Source organism: Pezoporus flaviventris, unplaced genomic scaffold, assembly GCF_033815535.1.
Source record: "Pezoporus flaviventris isolate CSIRO_AGI_PZ_B2104156 unplaced genomic scaffold, CSIRO_AGI_Pfla_v1 ptg000002l, whole genome shotgun sequence".
NCBI lineage: Eukaryota > Metazoa > Chordata > Aves > Psittaciformes > Psittacidae > Pezoporus > Pezoporus flaviventris.
In genome coordinates this window covers 74170737-74193829 of record NW_026892550.1, presented here as the reverse complement: position 1 = coordinate 74193829, position 23093 = coordinate 74170737, and the positions used below count along the sequence as shown (strand labels likewise).

Sequence of the window (23093 nt, the reverse complement as noted above, 5' to 3'; positions counted from 1 at the left end):
GAATACGATACCACCGGGCAAGAAAGCGAGTTCCACCCGGAAGCCCCTGTCCTTCTGGGTAACTCCCAGTTACCCCCCCACCCCGGGCATGACGTGCTGTGGTATGGAATACCTCCCCAGCTAGCCCGGGTCAGGCGCCCCGTCTCTGCTTCCTCACGGCTTCCCCTCCTCCCTAGCAGAGCATGAGCCTCACAGAGTCCTTGGTCAGGGTAAACATCACTTAGCAACAACCAAAAACATCGGCTTCACCAACACTGTTCTCAAGCTAGAAGTCAAAACACAGCACTGCACCAGTTAACACAAAGGAAAAACATGACTGCTACTGCTGAACCCAGGACACTTCTGAACACTGACCAATATGAAGAGTATTTGGATTTTTTTCACTGCATGTGTAAACTTGATGCTGAAAAAAACCCTCAAACATCCACTTGGCAGATGAGGAAAACTGAATGCACAACTGAGTATGGTGTGATCAACTGCACTTCCAGATGCAAAAGACTGATTCTGGGCTAACATAAATTGTAGACACACGGATTATGTTCTGACAGTCATATTCAGCTAGTGACAACCCCTACTAAGGCGAGGTAAGTTGTACTGAGAGCTCTGACAAACTAGCCTATTTGTAGCTGCTTTCTACATTTGGAAAGTATAGAAACTAAGAAGTGTGAAGATGGTCCTATGAGTTAAGGTTACCTAATTACTTTAAATAAAGAAAATTGGAAGCTTTCTTCTTAGTGATTTTGAATTTCCCTTTTCTACAGAAGACTCGTGATAGAAAACAAAGTTGAAGTAAAATAGCTAACAGGCAAACTCCTGAGATTTGTGATGGGGCTGTACTTTGAAGAATGAGACAGAAGAGAGTCTTCTTATTAGAGATGAGTTCATAGAGGACACAGAAACCGCAGACCATGAGGATGCAGATGGGAGCTGAGGATTTCTTGCCCTAGGATAGCCTGAGGTCTGACAGACCGCACCCAAGCGTTTCAGCATGGTCAGGTGAGAATCAGAAACGGGTTCTTCTGCTGTCCCCAAGACAAGCCCAAGACAAGACAAGGAGTGCAGTTAACATCCTGGAAGCAATCTCCATTCCCCAAGTCCTCAGCACTGTCATTGAACTGGATGAATAATAAACATGCACTCTGATGAAGAGAGATTCAATGTATGCAAAGGATTATTAAGACAATAAGGGATTTCTACCTTGAGAGCCCTTAATGGATTACAAATATCAATTTTAAGTGCTAGTACTTCTAAAATATCGATTTCAGGGTAACATCTTCATACCACTATGGCAAACAACTTCCAAATAATAAAAGGCTTTTATGAAAGACTTTTACAGAAATAGAACATGTGCTTACTCAGTAGAAAGCCAATGAGCATCACAGCAGCATGCTGGTGCTGGTTTCCCTGCGTGCAAGTCTCAGAAAGCCAGAAGCACTGCTAAGAGTGCAGCCCTCAGCGTTGAAGTTGATCTGTTCTTCCATTTAGTGTGTATTGCTAATGACAGAAAACTCCCTCAATAGACAGCATATGTCACATGTAGCTCTCCTGTTAATAAACCTGTTTCCCATGGTATCTGTGTTTCCCAGCCTGAGTTTCCCTATGAGTTATCATCATGAGTCAGACATGCATTGACAGTTTCCAACAGTCTTTACTCACCACTTTGCAGCAGAGGGGCCAGAACCACCAGAGCAGAGCGAGTGCCACTAACAGTAACAACACAAGAACAGCAACAAGAGCTGCTACTCCACTAGACTGAGAAGAAAGCAGAAAGACAGTGTCAGTGGATGTTGCAAACAACTGCTGCCAGTATTCCCATTCACTCCAAAACAGCTTCGTACTGAATGATAAAAATCCCAAATGAGTAAGGCCCAACTTGAAGAAAACAAAGTGTACACTAACTGCTAAGAAATGAGCTGTTGCTGGACACAAACAAAGTAAGACTCCTCCTGAGTCTGTGATGAGAGGTACCTTCCTCTTCTTTCTGTGACAACACAGGTCTGTATGGATTGGTGGGTGGAATTTTAAGGAATCTCTCCTAACAATACACATATAAGGCTATTATGCTTATTGCCCACACACCTGGGGCATTCACACTGCATAGGGCCAACACGGTCTAGTGTGAGGCTTCCCTGCCCATGGCTGGGGGGTTGGAACTATATTATCTTAAGGTCCTGTCCAACCCAAACCATTCTATGATTCTATATACAGCACACTGAATATCTGTAGTAGTGCTGTTTGAACCTGAACCCACCATCCTGAGATTTTCTGACCAAGTGTTACTGTTTCCAGCAATAGTGCTTTTAGTAAAGACATGAGCAGCCCATCTCCCACCACCTCAAAACCACATCCTGTAGGTGCTTTTATTCTTACACTTGGGTGTTTCGTGCTGCTGTGCTGGTTTAGTACAACGTGCAGAAAACAGTGCAACAGTGGCCTTGGGAAAAGAGAAGTTGTTTAGACTTCAGGTGAGGAAAAAGGAAAGGAAGCTAATTTTTTTAAACTAAGAGAATTTGAAGCTTTCTTCTTAGTAATTTTTGAATTTTCCTTTTCCACGAAGACTTGTGATAGAAAACAAAGTTGAAGTCACTAAGGCTGGTATACAGTGTGAGTAGTCCTGTCAAAGTGAAAGAGGTTGTACTGGAGATACACCATTACAACTGGAAGGTGAAACTGAGCTTTGTTCCAAGTTTAGAACAGGTTGCCCAAAGAAGTGATCAATGTTCTATCCCTGGTAGTGTTCAGAGTCAGCTTCAACAGCGCCTGGAACAACCTGGAAGTTGCTAGTGGAAGGTGTCCTTGCCTGTGGCAGGGAGTTGGAACTGGATTATTTTAAGTTCCTATGCAACCCAAACGAGTATGGGATTCTGTGATTCTACAGTAAGTACACGTAGATGCAGTGACTCATACATGTTTACGAGAAGCAGGTGGGATGTGTGCCACAGTGCCTAGATGCCACATATCTTTTGTTTGTTTTCACTGCAGCACCGTGTGTTTGCTAGGGGAGGCTATAACTTATAACTCATCTACACCAACCAGCCATCAGCTGCTCAGCTATCAGAATTAGTGGAACAATTCCAGCAATGACCCATTTTTTGCAGTTGCCCATCTGCTACTATGGAAACAGCAGCTCTCTTGTGTGGAGCTGTCTTTGCTGCAACGTGTATGAAAGGCAAAGAAAAAAATAAAAAGAGGGTGAACAGAAGTACAACAATTTTTTTTTGTCAATGCACATCTGCACTCTTTGTGTTTCCTGTTAGTGAAAACTTCTGACTGAGACAGCACAGCAAAGGGAAGACCCAGCAGTGTGGTAGGGTGCTTTTGCATCGATGCTTTGTTTTTACCTATCTCTGCAATCCTAGCCATTTTTAAGGGGGCACAGGGACAGACTGGAAATGGACTTAGATAAAAACAGCCCTCTGCTAGTTTCCAGCATCCTCCTGTGACTGTACTGGCCTTACATTACCATGTCGAGAGGCTGCTTCAGCATGTTTTGGGGTAAGATTGAAATGCTTTTGAATGATAGAGCCTTTAAACAGAGAAATGTGATTCGGGTAGTATGTGTTTCTTCAGCTCTCAATTCATTCAGGCTTTCTTCCTGTAACTGAAGGGCTGAACTGACATGACTTGGATCTCTACAGTTACAAAAGTATTTAGGTTTTAAATGAACAGAAGAAAAATCTCATTTTTTCTCTTAGGTTAATTACCTACGAGCAATAAGGTGGAGATCTCAGAGCAGCCTTCCAGTATCTGCAGGGGGTCTACAAGGATGCTGGAGAGGAACTCATTATCTGGGACTGTCGTGACAGGACAAGGGATGATGGGTTTAAACTGAAACAGGGAAACTTCAGGATAGATATAAGGAAGAGGTTCCTTACTGTGAGGGTGGTGAAGCTCCACACCTGGCAGTGTTCAAGGCCAGGCTGGACAGAGCCTTGGGCAAAATGGTCTAGTGTGAGGTGTCTCTGCCCATAGCAGGGGTTTGGAACTGGATATTTTTAAGGTGCTTTACAACCCAAACCAATCTTTGATTTTATGATTCTGTGACCAAATACTGTTGGAAGAATATATGCTAATGAGCAGCAGGTACTGTTCTGTATGTTCTGTGCCTGACAGAAAAACTGCAGTCAAGTCAATTATTAAATGAGAGAGATTTCAAGAAACAGGGTATCCATGCACAGCACGCTTTCCAAACCTCCAGCCCTACGTAGTGGTCTGGTGTCAAACTGCAAACATTTCACCTCTCTTGCCTACATAATACAGAAGAGACAGGAAATTAACAGACAGCGGGAATGTGAGGTAAGAAATTGGATATATTACATTAGGAAAGTCACTGACTGCTAAGTATGTGGTTTATCCTAGAAGCTGTTGTTAACTTCTCTCTAAGCCTATGAGAAAACATAGCCAGATGTTCACACTACCTTAAGCCTAGGCTAAATTTAAGTGCTCCAGCCTGTGCTTTGACAAAGACTATCTCCTCTAATTAACAGAGTTGAGAGCCTGCACTCCATATCTGGGCATCAAAGTCAGGTATGTAAAGTTACGTGGCATTAGTATCCTCCCATAGGATTATAACCACCTTCAATACCAGGCTGAAGTCTGAAGGTCCTGTCTACTCAGCTTCAGCCTGCTCCCACTGATCCCACAGCATGTCGGAAGTGGACTGTGCTGGAACAGGACCCGAGGTGACTGTCTCACACCTGGCTCTTACCAAATGATTACTGTTAAAGTGAGCAAATCTCTGATGGCATGGAAGCTTCCCAATATTTTGAAAGCCTCAGCTGCACATTGTGCTAAAGTCATTTGTTGTAATATATTTAGCAAAATACAATTCCCAAGCTCCAGAAAAATACAAGCCCTGCCCAGACCACAAACACACAGACACTACTTGGATCTCACAGCCAGAGCCAGCTGAAGTACCCTGGGAGAGGAGATTTCCAGGGCTTTTCCTCTATTTAAACTGTTCTGCAGATGGTCTAAATCAGCAACCCCTGAAGCAGCTAGCAGAACACATGCAACATCAGTGAGAGGAGAAACCCTTAGAGCCTATATCAGAAGGCAAAGGTAAAACTCCAAGCCTGCCCCATGAGACATGGCTTTTGTGTGTTATTAGGAAGTCTCATATGATACGTATAGCAATGCTTCACTTACATAGGGTCCTGCAAAAAAAAGATCTTCCTAAAATAAATCCGTTTTCCAGCTTAATGGGAAGAGTTAAGGGAATTGTTTTCTATAACTACAGGAAAAAATCTTGTCTGTAACCCCCACATACACACATGCTTCATCAGAGAACTAGCTGAAAACCCTTTGTTGTGTGTTATAAAACAGATTCTAAGCGTGTGTCAAAATACAGAGAAAGCATCTTAGGACATACATATATGTGAGCACTACACATTAAGAACTCAGGTATCAATAGAATTCTGTCTATTCTATATGTGTCTGCACAGGTGTATTTGTAGTTGGGTGCTCCAGATGTCCACCAGGACTTGCCATGCGCTGAGGTTCTCTGCACTGAGAAGTTGTGCAATGGTAAAGCCAAAAGAGAAACTGGATTTCAGGATTTTAGACTGACTGATGTTATCCGCTTACTTACACACTCTGAAGCTGTGATTGTTAATGAGCTGGACATGAAAGATTGCCCTTCACTCAAACTCACCAACACTTCCAGAGTTCTGTAAAGAAAGAAAGAGAAAACCAAGAATCAGTAGCCATAAAGCAGTCAGTAACAACACATACATGCTACAGAGGCACTTGTCCATACAGACTGTGTTCAACAAAGAACATTTTCCAAGAGAGGAAATGGGAATTGAGCTGCTCTAGATATCAGGAGTGACTTGGCTGCTACAGGGTTGGACCTTGGGGCATTCAGAAAATAGTTTTGGGTTGTCCTGGGTTCAGCAGTAGCAGTCATTTTTCTCCTTCTTGGTAGCTGGTGCAGTGCAGTGTTTTGACTTTCAGCTCGGGAACAGAGCTGATAACAAGGATGTTTTGGTTTGGTCAAGGACTTTGTGAGCCTCATGCTCTGCCAGGGAGGAGGGGAAGCCGGGAGGAAGCAGAGACAGGACACCTGACCCAAGCTAGCCAAAGAGGTGTTCCATACCACAGCACGTCATGCCCAGGATGTAACTGGGAGTTAGCCGGAAGGGCTGGGAGTCTGCAGGGTTGGAGGAGGTATGGGTCAGTGCTTGGTGGGGCGGGGGGGCAGAGTTATCGGTTGGCTGGTGATGAGGTGATGTATTCTCTTCCCTTGTTATTTCCTTTATCATTGTTATTATTGGTGGTGGCAGCAGTGATTTGTGTTATACCTCAGTTACTAAACTGTTCTTATCTCAGCCCTTGGGAGCTGCATTCTTTTCGATTCTCCTCTCCGTCCCTCTGGGAGTAGGGGGAGGGAAAGAAGGGGGGGAGTGAGTGAACGAGCTGCCTGACTGGTTTTAAACCACAACAGGGTACTGTGTTGAATCCTACTGGGAAATAGTCTGCTTGATAGATAACTATCAGAGTACAGAAAAACCCTTCACTACTTTATGGGGCATAAATTACTCTGAAAAGTTTTACATCAAATCAAATGAAGTTCAGCTGTAAAAATAACACTGTTTTGTCTGTTCCATAAGCAACTCTTTAGTCATAGCAGACATTATGGATAAAAATGTCAGATAATTATAAATGGTCAAGACTTTCTATAAATAGTACTCCAACACTGCTTACAAATAGTATGTGATTTACATTTTACAAATTAACCTTAGAAGAAAACAACACATGGTGCATGTTAAATATAAGATGACTCTTCAGCTTCTCTGGCTTGGATTCCCAAGATTCAGACAGTTTATATTATGCATAGATGTAATTAAATAAAAATATAGATATCCATGAACTAATAACATGATTAATCATTTATACCATTCTTATATGTCATGAATTTTTATTCTGGCACAAATGCTTTTGTCAATATGGAGTTCAAAGCTATTTTAACTAATTTGGCTAATTTCTTTTTTCAGTTTTAGTAAAAATGAAGCAAGCTGTGTCTGCTAAACTAATTTTTAAATGATCTGTGTTATGAATAATTGATCTAACAGAAAGAATAACTCTCATTTATTTCTAACTATTGTTGGAATAAGTGAATCAGAACAGATAAAAATAAAAAATTAATTCAGTTCCCTTCCAGCACACTAAATAAAGCAAACTATACCCAAACTTTTGTTGGTGATGAATTTTTTTTTACACTTGGTGCTTTTTCCCATGTTTTGCTTTGCCATTTCAATCAGAAGTGCTGTGGGAAATTTAAGCACAACAACTTTGCTTGACTTAGGCTGAAGAACCCTCCTGATTGCAGTGCAGGACAATCTCATGCTGTACCGTTTCTGGATAAAGGACTTAAGCACACGCTGTGATGTTGAAAGCCCAGATCCTGACAAGTGTCCCTGAGGAAATGTGTTCGTTTAAACTCTTCAGCCTTCTGGAGATGTGTGCACCATAAGCATATCATACCAAGCTTTCAAGTCGCTAACCTACAGCCCAGTTACAGTGATGTGACTCACTCTGCTGGCCTGGGGTCACATCCTTCTGCACCCAGGTAAAAGCACTGCATCACCTATAACTGGGTGTAACTCAAGCACAGAATCATAGCATGTCTCAAGATGAAAGGGAGTAACAGAATTCAGTCCATAAATACTGAGGAATCCACAGCACACACATATAGTTTTGGATAGCAACTTTTCAGTTAAGCACAAATTTAGAGAGGAAAGATTAATCTCTTAAATGTTTTCTTTTCCCCTGTTAGCCTTGTTTTTTTAAAGCAAGACTCAGAGAAACATTCCACAGGCTGTGCACGAAGTTCCAAAAGCGGTTACTCCTGAGCAAGGGCATTTACTGCGATCACATTTCATAGAATCATAGCATCACAGAATGGTTTGGGTTGGAAAGGACCTTAAGATCATCCAGTTCCAAACCCCTGCCATGGGCAGGGATGACTCACAGTAGAACATGTTGCCCACGCCCACGGCTCTGTCCAACCTGGCCTTGAACACTGACAGGGGTGGAGCATTCACCACTTCTTTAGGCAACCTGTTCCAGTGCCTCACCACCCTCACAATAAAGAACCTCTTCTTTATATCTAACCTGAACTCCCTGTTTCAGTTTGAACCCATCACCCCTTGTCCTATCACTACAGTCCCTGATGAAGAGTCCCTCCCCAGCATCCTTCTAGGCCTCCTTCAGATACTGGAAGGCTGCTATGAGGTCTCCACGCAGCTTCCCTTCTCCAGGTGGAACAGCCCCAATTTTCTTAGCCTCTCTTCATACAGGAGGTGCTCCAGCCCCTGATCATCCTCGTGGCTTCCTCTGGACTTGCTCCAACAGCACCATGCCCTTCTGTTGAAGACATCAGAACTGCACACAGTGCTCCAAGTTTCCTGAACATAAAAGCTGTTCAGCCCTTCTACTTTGAACTTTCTGAAGTAATGGTGTGTGCCATAGCTGGGATGGCACTGATGGTTCAGAGCCTGCTTTCATGGGAAGAACCCTTCCAACTGCTCTAAATCCACAGATAGTCCACCACCCAATTTTGATTTTTAAATTAACATATCACATTCTTTAAGAACTTAGTTTTTTATGTACCCTCTGCTTGACTTGATCTCCAATCCTATTTTAACTGTGTCTAAATACATTGTAGCCTTTTCCTCAGCTCTTTTACCTTTTGTTGGAACTATTTCTGTAGTCTATTGTTGGACAAAACTCTCACTGAAAGAAAAAATAATTGTGCCTTTGCAGCAGTGAAGAACTGCTAGATTTGGCCAGTAACATCTGACCAGAACTGCTGCCAGCTACTGAGGCCAAATTTCCAAAACACATTCAGATGCTTGCTTTTTCCCCATTTCATATAAAAAAACAAAAATAAGAAATGAATATGAATCCTCTATCTCCCATGGGATTTTTTTCTGCTATCCAAGCAAATCCTTTTTGCTGCCTGGCAATATCAACCTTGCCTCTGACCCATGTGTGTTCTTCTTGTCAGTCAGCAATATCTTCTAGCATCGTTCACCAGGTTTTTTACCCTCCAGCAGTTTGCTGATCTGTGCAATGTGCCATTACCAGTCCCAAACCTATGTGATTGAAAGGGAGGGTGCATCAGTGGCTGAGTGCTGCTGCCAGCACTAGCAGGTACTATATCTGAAATGTCATCTACTCGGCATCACATGTTTTTCATCTGAGCTACTAGGAAACAAAACACATCTGAGAGCTCAGAAGAGAAGTAAATAGCTGTTGAGGCCTGTTCTCACTATCCTACCAGTATCACTAAATGCTACTCATAGAATCATAGAATGGTTTGGGTTGGAAAGGACCTTAACATCATCCAGTTCCAACTCCCTGCCATGGGCAGGGACACCTTACACTAGACTGTGTCACCCAAGGCTCTGTCCAGCCTGGCCTTCAACACTGTCAGGGGTGGAGCATTCACCACTTCTTTGGGTAGCCCATGCCAGTGCCTCACCACTCTAACAGTAAAGAACTTCTTACTTATATTTAACCTGTTTCATTTTAAAACCATCACCACTTGTCCCATCACTACAGTCCCTGATGATGTTTAATTTCATGTTTAATTCACGTTTATGTTTCATTTTCCTGTATAACAAACACTACCAAAAAAAACCCAAAAAACAACCAACCAAACTGCTAAGTCCACTAGAATGATAATGGAAATTATTTCAAACAGATATTCATAGAAGCATGTTTCCACATACCCTCTTTCCACATACCCATACAGCTCTTCAGGAAACAAACTCCTGCTTTTTGCAGCAATGCTTCCCATCCCCTCCAGGATGTCCTCCACACCTTGACTGGTTTGTCAGCAAAAATCTACGTGCCACCATGCCTTAATCTGGAGGTGGGTGCTCTAACTCGCTGAAGTACTGCCTTTCACACTAACTGCTTCAGTGTGTGAGACAGACAGCGTACCCTGCGAATTCCTGGACCTGTGACTTAGGTGTTGGAGTTTCTTGGCTGCCTTAGAAAAAGCCCAGCTTTCAAGCCTTAACAGTCAACCCTGTTAAACTTCTCACACCGTTTCCCTCTTACGCATTAAACCTTGAAGAAAAAGTCACCCTTTTTTCTTTTACTTTCCCTGTGTTGTGCACCAAACTACATTCTCCTGCTTCAATACATACTATTTTCTTCAATTTTTAGGGGCAGTTCTCTCTTGCCTTTGTGTGTAACAGCTGAATGAGGCTTTTTCTAGGAGTGTTCTGTAGCTGATAGTCTATTTGCCACTGTGAGCTCAACAAGTCCTGGCTGCAGCATGCAACGTCTGTCCACTTAATTATTATGAAAAGAAACTATCTTTTTAGATGGTCTTTGCTAGCAAATTGAGCAAAATGGGAACCTGAAACACATATGGATGAAACACTACAGAAGACTTCTGTCTTCTACTAGAAAAAGCAGCTTTTAATTCCAGCCCCAGCAAAAATATTTGCTTGGATGATGTGCTGTCTAAGCCTGAGTGCTGCATTCCAGCTCTATTCACTTATCTAAGTATTTCCCCTTGGATTTAGGAGAAAAGGGTGTATGGACATCTGTAATCTATTCTCTTATGTGACCTGCCCCAGTCCCAGAGGGGTGGTGTGCTGAGCAGGTGTGGTCCCTGGGACACAACTCAGCTCTTTTCTTTAGTGTCAGAACACAGCCACAGTCAGGCATCAGGCACATGACAAATAAACAATTGCTTTTAGAGTGCATGAGCTGGTGAAAACAGATGCTCAGAAGTGCCACAGAAATCTCAGTCCGGCACAACTGACCAGGAAGAAACTTGCCATTAACTGAACAGTACTTCAGGTGTGGTCTGCTCTTGTGACACCCCACTGGGAGTACTGTGTGCAGTTCTGATGTCTTCAACATAAGAAGGAGCTGTTGGAGCAAGTCCAGAGGAGGCCACAAGGATGATCAGGGCCTGGAGCACCTCCCGTATGAAGAGAGGCTAAGAAAATTGGGGCTGTTCAGCCTGGAGAAGGCTGTGTGGAGACCTCAGAGCAGCCTCCCAGTATCTGAAGGAGGCCTAGAAGGACTCTGGAGAAGGACTCTTCATCAGGGACTGTAGCATAGGACAAGGGGTGATGGGTTTAAAATGAAACAGGGGAAGCTGAAGTTAGATCTAAGGAAGAAGTTCTTTATTGTGAGGGTGATGAGGCACTGGCACAGGTTGCCCAAAGAAGCGGTAAATACTCCATCCCTGGCAGTGTTCAAGGCCAGGCTGGACAGAGCCTTGGGCGACATGTTCTACTGTGAGTCATCCCTGCCCATGGCAGGGGTTTGGAACTGGATGATCTTAAGGTCCTTTCCAACCCAAACCATTCTATGATTCTGTGATTACCGTGAAGTCTGCTCAGGCTGGTTCTTGAAGGCCAGTTCTTGAGATGGTTGCTAAAATGGGGAGCATACCCATATTTTTAGGAGGTACCATGGAGCAAGCTCCTGTTGCCCCCTGGGCCTGACTCTACTTCCAGTGTGGTCTACAGATCTGATACTCATTCACAGCAACACCTCTGTACACCATTCTGGCCATACCCAGAAAAGGGCATCAACACCACAAGTGTCTGAATGAGAAGCAGGCCCACTGCTCATTGGATTCTGTAGGTTTCCAGTCCCTGGTGCCACCTGCCATCTCAGCTCTGTGGAGCTTTGCATTCCGCAAACCTTTAGCTGTCAGGCTGTCTGACAAATATCCCAAGCAACAGGCTCACTGAGCAAGCACATCAGCTATCAGAGCAAATACAGAACAACCAGTTTCCCTATCAGCTTCCATGCTGATACACTGCTGCAGGGATGAGCTATTTCCTAGGAGCTGATCATACTCCCTCAGTTCTAGTAGCCACAGAAGTGAACTCAGACAGATAATTACCTCATCCTCAAAAGGGTGAAGCTGTCAACATACAAAATCAGTCCCTTCCTGAAACTGTCATGTCTGTAGGGGATAAGAAACACGTTTTTTCATTTCCTTAGCATCCACCTGTTTGATGGGCTATGTGTGCTGCTAATTCATAGAAACACTACCCCTTCAAATTTGGAGTTCCAAAAACTAGGTGTCCTATTTCTTCCACTCGCTCATTCACAAACATCCACAAGAAAGACATCTACATAAATACATCTATCATTTACTACTAACTGTCTACATGTGTGAGGCTTTTAGCTCAGTACTCTTGCATAAACCTCAAATATTTTGAAAATAAAATAACATCCAGCAGTGATTCTATTTTTTGGGCACCTTCATTTCCCACTGGTGACTGTATTTCACAAGTGCTGGGTTCCATCAGAAAAGCTCAAATCAGCCAACAGCTGAACCAGCCCATGTCACAGCTAATGCTCGGAAATCTTGGGGGCCGTTTCTTCTATAGACTGGAGGAAAACCATTTAAAGGCTTATGAGGCTGCAGTAATTTTTCACTATAGGCTTAAGCTCATGAGGGAAAGCGCAGCACAGGTTTTGGTCAGCCAGTCATAAGATCGTACCTTCAGTCTTCCTGTTGGAGTGGGTCAGAAATGCTTCAGAAATGTCTCCACAGGCACTAGCTGCCCATGTGAGGCCCATGTTTGAACGCTTGTTGGGCTCTGTTTCATAGAACCTGGTGACATAAAAGGCACAACTATACACAGAAGGGCAGACTGTCCCTAAGGTACAACAGACATTCTGACACAACCCTATTTCGCAAGGGAGGGTTAGAGTGATACGTATTTCATATCCGCACAGAACAAAACCAAATGTCAAGTTCTTGCAAGCTGCAAGAACAGAGTATCTCCTCAAGTCAACCCCAGATAAAACTCACAAATAATCTGGAAATGTAAATGTTGATGTTGCTATAGCAACCCAGGAAGACACCCTTCAGTGCCCAGCTAACACCTCACCTCTGCTGCCTGACACATGCTACATGGGTCATGGTGTGGTGTTCCCATGCTGTGCACACAAGAAGGGGAAGCAGACCCAGAGGTTCTGATACCGGAGGCTGGTTCAGGCCTTCTTGCAGTTACACTCCAGAACACAAGGAGTCGACCAGCTTCTCTCTGCCTGACTTGAAAAACACAGCTGTGGGAACAAGCCTCCAAGGAAAGGCAAGGGCAGTCCTCCACACTGTTCTTCCAGAACACAGCAGTACCCACATCCAGAAGCTACTTAAGGCTTTTAGGCATGACACTCGTTCCTACCTTCTGATCACTGCTAACACAGTGCTTGAGTAAAGGGCAATCAAAGAGATGGCAAACAGAGCTAACAAGCATGTGTAATTAACACACTGTGCAGCTACCCACACACTCTCTTGCTTTTTATGTACCACAGGTCTAATACGCAATTTTCTAGTGGTCTGTACTTTAAAAGCTATTTCATTGTCTGTGGGCTTTATTTACAGTTAATAGCCCTTGCTCAATGCCGAAAGGATTTTCCTAAATGCTGTCTGTGAAATATCACTTCTTGGATGCGAATCAATCGTGGAAAACCTAGTCTGACAAAAAAAAACTTTTAAAAGATGTTCTTTTTTATGACCAAAGTTAACCACAAGAGTCTTGCAACTTTAAACTACATCAGCCACTGCCCACTGGCTATTCTAATAAATAATTTACCAAAAAATGTAACTTGAGAAGACCAAACAATTGCAATTCTTTCCTTCCTTTATGCCCACTGCTGCTGTATTGTTACAGAAGAGGACCATGGCCCAAAGCCATATGTAACTCCAGCTCTGGTCTAAAGCTGTGAAATACAGCTGACATTTCAATCCACAATAACCTATTAGCAAAGTATTCATTTGCTCCTTACTTTATGAGTACCCAATGAAAGGCTGCCATTTTATGAGCCATTAAAAAAGATGAAAAAATTAAATAAAATTGCGAAAGGCATTTGCTGGAAGTAATAAATAATTTACCTTCAATTTTCACACACTGAAAATTAAACTGGCAACTGCTCAAAAAGTTACTAAAATTCCGGTGACAAAGGTATTTCAGAATTGAGTGCCAGCATTAAAATAGCTAAAACGCTGTACATAGTAGGAAGGAAGAAAATACAGCTAGTATTTAAAAGGATGTTTTCCCTTAAAAAACTATCTCCATAAATGAATATATAGGTATACTACACAGTTAATATTGGAAAGCCAGAAGTAAGCGTATGTGTTCTAAATGTACCTATACATAAAGAATGCACCTGTGTGTTTGTATACATCTACATGTCAACAGAAATCACTCACTGGGAAAGCAGGAATGGGTGGGAAAGGGGGTTGGCAGAACTACCAATCTAAGTGTAATTATTTGCATGCCTATCACTTCACCCTTGTGTAATTTACTATCCCCTACACAATAGCCTGGCAGTACAAAGGGGTGCCACCATGACCATGCTTTGTTCTGATGGTTACTGTAAGGTCAGGGAAACTGGAACATGCTGTGACTGACAATATCACGTTCAGGTTTTTAAGGCAGATATATTCACCCTTGTTCACAGCAGAAGCAAATACAGCTGGATGTGTCATTCAGTGCAAGTATTTTGTGGTTTAGAGGTCAAAGGAAAAACTTAGTTGCCAAACAATACCCACCTCATCTCTGGAGGTAGACTGAGGCAGGCTCTGCCATTCCACCCCTCATTCCCTGCATGAAGGCTGAAAAGCAGGGGTAGTAGCACACCAGGGATAGACAGACTACTACCTGCTGCTGATCTTCCAGACAGGTGAGGGGGAAGCTGCTTCCCGCAGTCTGAGGGGGATGAAGAAAGACTACAGGGCCTTGGGGCGGATGGTGAAAGAGTCTGGGGCTCAAGCGATCTTCTCCTCACTCCTTCCATCTTCCACTGATGATGTGGGATGGAATGGGAATATTCAGTCCATAAACGATTGGCTTCGAGAGTGGTGCTACAGGCAGGGCTTTGGATTCTTTGATAACAGCTGGTTTTATAGGGCACCAGTCTGGACAATGACAAGTGGGAAAGGTTTATCTCACAGAGGCAAAAGGATGCTGGGGCACGAATTAGCAGGGCTCATTTGGAGAGCTTTAAACTAGTTTCGAAGGGGGATGGGGTTGTAGCTGGGCTTGCCCCAGTGGGGCAGCACTCCAGAATTGATGAAGACTGGGAGGCCTCCTATAATCCTAGGGTGAAATCGGTGTGCTCAGCTCGCTCCCTGGAATGTCTGTACACCAATGCGCGCAGCATGGGAAATAAGCAGGAGGAGTTGGAAACCTGTGTTAAGTCAGGAGACTATGATCTGGTGGCAATTACAGAGACGTGGTGGGACAGCTCACATGACTGGAATATAGTCATGGAGGGCTATGTCCTTTTCAGGAAAGACAGGCCAACCAGGCAGGGTGGTGGGTTTGCTCTTTATGTGCGGGAGCAGCTACAATGCACCGAGTTCTGTCCAGGGACAGATGATGAGCGAGTTGAGAGTCTGTGGGTGAGAATTAAGGGGCAGGCTGGCAGGGGGGATACTGTTGTGGGTGTCTGTTACAGACCACCAGATCAGGGTGAGGAAGTTTACGAGGCCTTCTACAGGCAGCTGACAGCAGCCTCACAGTCACAAGCTGTGATTGTCGTGGGGGATTTTAACTTCCCTGATGTTTGCTGGAAGGACCACTCGGCAACCCAGCCGCAGTCCAGGAGGTTCCTCCAGTGTATGGATGATAACTTCCTCACGCAAATGGTGGATGAGCCAACCAGGAGAGGAGCGCTGCTGGATCTCATCCTCACTAACAAGGAGGGTCTGGTCGAAGCAGTAAGGGTTGAGGGCTGCCTTGGTTGCAGTGACCACGAGATGGTGGAATTCAGGATCTTGTGTGGTAGGACCAGTAGAATAGCAAGTAGAATTGCAACCCTGAACTTTAGCAGGGCAAACTTTGGCCTTTTCAAGCAATTGCTAGGGGAAATCCCATGGGCAAGGCTGCTTGAAGGTAAAGGGGCCCAAGATAGTTGGTTAGCATTCAAGGACTGCTTTTTCCGAGCTCAAGATCAGAGCATCCCGACACGTAGGAAGTCAAGGAAGAGGTCCAGGAGACCTGCGTGGCTAAATAGGGAATTGCTGGGTATGCTCAAGTGGAAGAGGAGAGTTTACAGGTCATGGAAGGAGGGGCTGGCCACTTGGGAGGAATACAAGGCTCCTGCTAGAGGATGTAGGAAGGCAGCTAGGATGACTAAGGCCTCCTTAGAATTAAACCTGGTGAGAAGGGTCAATAGGACAGCAAAAAGAGCTTTTTCAAATACATGGCAGATAAAACTAACACCAGAGGCAATGTAGGTCCACTGATGAATGGGATGGGTGCCCTGGTGACAGAAGATACAGAGATGGCAGAGTTACTGAATGCCTTCTTTGTCTCTGTCTACTCTGCTGCAGGCAGTCCTGAAGAGCCCGGTACCCCTGAGACCTTAGATGAAGTCAGGTCAACGGAGCGGTGTGCCTTAGTCGATGAGGAATGGGTTAGAGACCAGTTGAGCAATCTGGACATCCATAAATCCATGGGTCCAGATGGGATGCACCCGTGGGTGCTGAGGGAACTGGTGGAAGTCATTGCTAGACCACTCTCCATCATCTTTACCAAGTCTTGGGAAACGGGAGAGGTGCCTGAGGACTGGAGGAAAGCAAATGTCACTCCAGTCTTCAAAAAGGGCAAGAAGGAGGACCCGGCTAACTATAGACCGGTCAGCCTCACCTCCATCCCTGGGAAAATGATGGAACACCTTAACCTTGGTGACATCTTCAGGCATATCAAGGATAAGAGGGTTATGAGGGGCAGTCAACATGGCTTCACCAAGGGGAAATCATGCTTGACCAATCTCTTAGCCTTTTATGAGGAAATAACACGGAGGATGGATGATGGCAGAGCGGTGGATGTGGTCTACCTTGACTTCAGCAAAGCATTTGACACAGTCTCCCACAGCATCCTCACAGCTAAATTGAGGAAGTGTGGTCTGGATGATCAGGTAGTGAGGTGGACTGTGAACTGGCTGAAGGAGAGAAGCCAGACAGTTGTAGTCTATGGGGCGGAGTCTAGTTGGAGGCCTGTAACTAGTGGAGTGCCTCAAGGGTCAGTACTGGGACCGGTATTAGTTAATATATTCATCAATGATTTAGAAGAGGGAATTGAGTGTGCTATCAGCAAGTTTGCTGATGACACTAAGCTGGGAGGAGTGGCTGACACGCCAGAAGGCTGTGCTGCCATCCAGCGAGACCTGGACAGGCTGGAGAGTTGGGCAGGGAATAACTTGATGAAATATAACAAGGGAAAGTGTAGAGTCCTGCATCTGGGCAGGAACAACCCCAGGTTCCAGTATAGGTTGGGGAACGATCTGTTAGAGAGCAGTGTAGGGGAGAGGGACCTGGGGGTCCTAGTGGATGACAGGATGACCATGAGCCAACACTGTGCCCTTGTGGCCAAGAAGGCCAATGGCATCCGGGGGTGTATTAGAAGGGGGGTGGTTAGTAGGTCGAGAGAGGTCCTCCTTCCCCTCTACTCTGCCCTGGTGAGACCCCATCTGGAATATTGTGTCCAGTTCTGGGCCCCTCAGTTCAAGAAGGACAGGGACCTGCTGGAGAGACTCCAGTGCAGGGCAGCTAAGATGATTAAGGGAGTGGAGCATCTCCCTTATGAGGAAAGACTGAGGGAGCTGGGTCTCTATAGTTTGGAGAAGAGGAGACTGAGGGGTGACCTTATTAGTGTATATAAATATATAAAGGGGGAGTGTCACGAGGATGGAGCCAGGCTCTACTCAGTGGCAAACAATGATAGGACAAGGGGTGATGGGTACAAACTGGAACACAAGAGGTTCCACTTAAACTTGAGAAGAAACTTCTTCTCAGTGAGGGTGACAGAACACTGGAACAGACTGCCCAGGGAGGTTGTGGAGTCTCCTTCCCTGGAGACATTCAAAACTCGCCTGGACACATTCCTGTGTAACATTATCTAGGTGTTCCTGCTCCGGCAGGGGGATTGGACTAGATGATCTTTTGAGGTCCCTTCCAATCTCTAGCATACTGTGATACTGTGATACAACTCATGCTCACGTACACGGTAGGAGAGATGGCTGCAGGACTCTGATGTTCTCAGTGGGGTCTGCTTTAGCCTCTCTGTATGGACACAGGGGTTACATTTGACCAGCCTAAGTTTGAATTGTTGGCCATTATTTGCTAGGGATACAGCTAACCTTATAGAACCATAGAATCACAGAATGGTTTGGGTTGGAAAGAGCCTTCAGATCATTTAGTTCCAACCCCCTGCCATGGGCAGGGAGACCTCACACCAGACAATGTCATCCAAGGCTCTGTCCAACCTGGCCTTGAACATAGCCAGGGATGGAGCATTCACCACTTCTTTGGCCTACCTGTGTCAGTGCCTCACCACCTTCACAGTAAAGAACTTCTTCCTTATATCTAACCTGAACTTTCCCTGTTCAAGTTTAAACCTGTTACCTATTGTCCTGTCACTACAGTACAGAATCCTCACCCACAAATTCTCACCACCAAAGCACAGGGTATCCTTTCCCCTGTTCTCCATTAATAAACACTCCAGGACCACAAATGTGACTCTCTGCATCTAGGAATACATCTATGGAGCAGGAGGAGGCCACACAAAGCCACGCAGGAAGGCATTTCAAGTCCATGCTTCTGGGTTTGTTGCTTTTCCTATATCAAAAGCTCCAGCTGCATAAAGAACATGAGTTTCCCTGGAACAGATTTACAAGCTTGCCTGCCAAATATGCAGTGTGGTTCCACTGTGCCAAGGTTCACACACCATTCAAGATGATGGGATTTGTACTGGGGACAGTTGTTAATGTGCAGTTACAATAAATGGTCAGAGATTTGGGGGCTTTGGTAAGAGTTAGTACAAACTCTTCCCTGTCTCCTTCTTGATGTAGCTTAGCAATGACATAAATGCAAACTATAGTTTTCTCAGGATCCCCTCTTGTTACCTCAGAACTATCTAGCTTTCTCAGCAGAGTATTCAACACACTGCCTATATTTGCTTTCCACAGCAAACAGACAGCAGTGCAGTGATACCTGAGTGCTTCAATGTGGGGAAGTGCCAGTGAATCTGAAAGAACTGGGAGCCTGCAGTGCGTTAGCTCGATCTCATGGCATCATGGGAACCTGCAGTAACAGGGTATGAAATGTCATCATTATGTTAAATTAGTCTATTAATTCAGCTCCGGATACTATGTCCACTGCATAATATTAAGCACTTAGTTCTGCTCACGCACTCTTTCTTAATGCTCTGGGAACACTTTGTGCCCTATTGAGGAATGTGAAGGACTGCGTTAGAAATTACTACTGATCTTAACATCAGATCCGTATGTCTAAGGAGCCAGTTAGCCTATACAATTCATTGAGGATGTTACCATCTGTGAATAGTTCCCATTATAATCTAATTGTGTCAAACTAAATGTATTTCTAAAATATTTTTGGAAGTTAATATTTATAACAAACATTAAGCCTAATCCAGCCTGTGAAGAGCATCCTTTATTTCTGTTTAGATTTCTTTTGCAGTAAAGCATTAAGTGTTTCTTAGCTTAGCCACTTTGTATTTTTCTTTCCATGGGGTAAAAGAAATGCAGAGACAAAGGCTAAATTTAACTTACAATTGCTACTGAGTTACTAACTACCACAGCATTAAAAGGTCTCAATGCAGGATGAACACAGCAGTGATTCTGAGTTCTGGAATATGTGTGTTGTAGGCAGTGTGACTGCTGGGTGGAAATAGGTCTGTGAGAGGTAGTACAGTGCTGTGCTCGTCTGCTATAACAACACTGAACTCATGAGAACTGAAAATTGGTGCTAGCTTACCTCTAAATATTAGCTCATTGCATGCTTGTTTTTTTAATGCTTGCAGCGTTAGAAAGAAGTACAACTGTGTCATGTTAACAATAAGTAAATGACACTTTTTGTGTGGGAATGTAAATCTGGTTATCATTCACGCCCAGCCCCCACTAGCACACATTTCCAAAGGCACTCGCATGCCTCCTTTGAGAGAACTGATGATACTCTATCAGCTCACTTTCTATTTGGTTATTTATTTCATATTTGCTTGCAGAATCGGGCCAATGTTTTCGAAAGCACATTTAACTATACCATATGCCTACTTAAATCATTCCTATCAAACAACTTGTAGGATGATGCTCTGGTTCATTCTGTTCTGTTTTCCCTTCCTTCACAATGTGTTTACGTATATTTATCCAATTTGTTCTGTTCCTCATGCCAAATTGCAGGTTTGAGATCTCAGCTATGCAAGGGCAGCTGTGCTATTGTTGATGCCTTAAAAAACAAAGGTCACAGACTGAGGGCATATCACTGGAGCTAATGGCAGCTTCGTGTTAACCACTAAGGAATAGGCATTCAACAACCAGATTTCATGGACCCTCAGAAATAGGAATAAATCTTACCTTGCCCTCTGGTAAGCAAGAACTCAAGTCTCATGTTTTAAGAACTGACATTTGTGCAAATCAGCCTACTGCAAAATATCCTGCTGTTTAATTTAGTGACATAATCCCTTCCTCTGCCTGGGGAAGGGGGGAAAACCCTTTAAACAGCCCCATCCCAAAAAGAGAAAATCTGAAGAAATCAAAATGACAGCATAGCTGGGAAGAATGCTCTCTTCTGCATGTAACTAATACTAGCTTTTCTCACTTCTGAAATGGATAAGAACTGCCAGCTGTTACAGCCAAAGAAGCTACTGCCTACATAAAGAAGTAGGCTGCCCTGAGATGATTATTTCCTTCAGAAGAACATTGTTTCCAAACTTAGCCAACCAGCTCCAAGTAACAACACAGCAGGGTGGCACTGCCCTTCGCAAAGAAAGATCAATCTGCAAGGCTGGTGAATTCACAACTATTTGCCCCTTGGATGGTATGAAATACTACTACTGCTGCTACTGCCTTTCAGACCAGAAGCAGAGAGTCCAAAGTTCTTTAAAAGGGTGCTTCTTAAAGCTACATGTAGCTTACGAAATGGGAAAGACCAGAGAATGAAATAGCTGGAGCAGACTAACAAGATGAGGCTCATGTCCACAGCCATGAGACCATGCAGCTGCCTTGGAGCCTGGTTGGCTAAGGCTACTTCACCTGTATGCAGTTAATTATTTAAAGGAGAGCACTGGGGAAACATCACAGCTGTCACTCACACGCAGGCAGAACTTTCACTCATGACAGGACCAGATGCGTTTATTCGAAATGTACTAACTAGCTACTTAATGGGTTAGAATTATTATCCATTAGTTAACTGCTCAAACATACTAAGTATCAGTCACCTTACAAAGCATCACTTCTTTAACACTGCTTTTACTACTTTAGAGTCATTAACAACCACAGGAAAAAGGAGGGGAAAAAAAAGAGATCCCACAAAGAAGCTGCAGGAAAAAAAATAGGTAGGAAATCCGATCACTGCACTAATGAAAATGGCAGTGCTCCAGGTAACTGCCTTCACTATGTGCTTCTTAATACTGCAAGTGCACTAGCACATGGGAGGAAGCAGGAAGACTGTAAGGACACACAGGTGTTGGCAAGAACAAGGGAATTAACAGTGGAAAAAGTTTTTCCTTGAAGTTGAATTTGAAAAAGGATGGCTTCAATTGCTTCTGCATGTACTGTAATATCCCTGAATATGCCCACGCTTGCATGGCCTTCTCCCTGCATCATGACCTTGCAAACATTGCTAGCCAATGTAACATGCTCTTCTTCCTCAAGATATGAAATGTAAAGGTGATTTTTAGGTTTCTGGCTCCCAGGTTCATGTCACAAAAGCAGTGGATGGAGCAAAGGCATAATATGTTCTATCTTCGGGCTAATGGGGACCAGGGAGGTGCTTTGTTAGAAGCCTGCCTTGACAGCCATTTTGTAGAACACCTTTCAGCTGCTCTTGAATGGGAGTAGCTGTCTAGAAACCAAATGAGGTAATCCGCAGGACAGAACCCACAATCCATCCATCTTCTTTCATGTGTTTATGATCTTCCTCTAAAGTCTGGTGCTGGTATTAATAAAAATGACACTTTGAAACTGGAAAGCGAGACTCATGAACCACTGTCACATAAACATCCTTCACTCAAAGCACCTAGAACTAAACATGACGTGTGTGCTTTCTCTTCGTACTGAGAGATTGTTTCCCAGGGAGGCAGAAACCTAGTGCAACAGTGCCAGTGACAGCTTAGGTGTGAATTCCTGGGCTTTCATCTTGTCTTAGCTTTTGCCTGCATAGCTGCTGTGAAGAAAGTTCAAAGCTCCTGAAGTAGTGAGCAGGAACTATTTGGTGCATCCTGTAAACTGCAGTTGAGTATGTTTTATATAGACTTTCCTTGTGCTGTTTTAAACTGGTTTTAAGTCACTTTGTCAGAACCCGTGAAACTGGGCTTACAAATCTGCTTCTCCAACTGCCCAGAACTACAAGCTCTTCCAGAAGACAGGCCTTGGCTTTCCTTTAGCCCCTGTTGAGAGATGCTCTCAAAGTTATGTCTAACTTGAAGCTTGTGGCTAATTCCCATTGTCCTCAACCCTCAGCCCTGCATGTGACCCACAGCGTAAAGCAGAGCAGTTAACTCTGCCCTAAAGCTGTACTTGGAATATTAGAATCTTATTACCAAAACTTTGGCTAAAGAATGATAAAGCTCTTGCCTGCATTCAGGCTATCACAGGCTACAAGAAAAGGTATAAAAGGGAGAAGTGGAGCTTGTTTTAGCACTAGCTCAAACAAAAGTAGACAGAGGGCAGGTGATGTGAACAGTCAAACATCAACAGCCAGACAGCATTACTGAACATTACAGGACTGACTTGTTGCTGTGGAAAAAAAAACAACTGATTTTCTGCAAGTGAAACCGAACCTAAAAAAAGAAAAAAAAAAATTTCATCTGTAGAGAAGCTGAGAAACTTCTTAAGAGGAAGACATGTGCATGCAATAGGTGTTAAGCTAATTCCCAAAATAGGTTACTTAAAGCCTGGTGGTGCTACATAAATTAAGGAGAAGGTTACTTGTTTCTTCCCTCACCTTTTTATCCCAAAAGTCTAAGGGATAATAGCAATGCTGTACAGACAGGATCAAAAGAAAATAAATTATAAACCAGAAGCAACAACAGCAAAAAATTACTATGTAAAGGCCTGAGAAGTGACAG

At 43.9% G+C, this 23093-nt stretch overlaps 1 protein-coding gene across 2 annotated transcripts in view; it reads right to left on the bottom strand.

The window, feature by feature from the left end:
• Positions 1 to 23093, bottom strand: part of ANTXR2 (ANTXR cell adhesion molecule 2) — a 109542-nt gene that overhangs the window by 45980 nt on the left and 40469 nt on the right. For both annotated transcript variants that reach the window (XM_061443894.1, XM_061443902.1), the window contains exons 11-12: positions 5591 to 5669; positions 1657 to 1752 (exon numbers count right to left, since the gene is read on the bottom strand). In XM_061443894.1, the coding sequence (XP_061299878.1) occupies positions 1657 to 1752; positions 5591 to 5669 (175 nt within the window). The remainder of the gene's footprint in view (positions 1 to 1656; positions 1753 to 5590; positions 5670 to 23093) is intronic.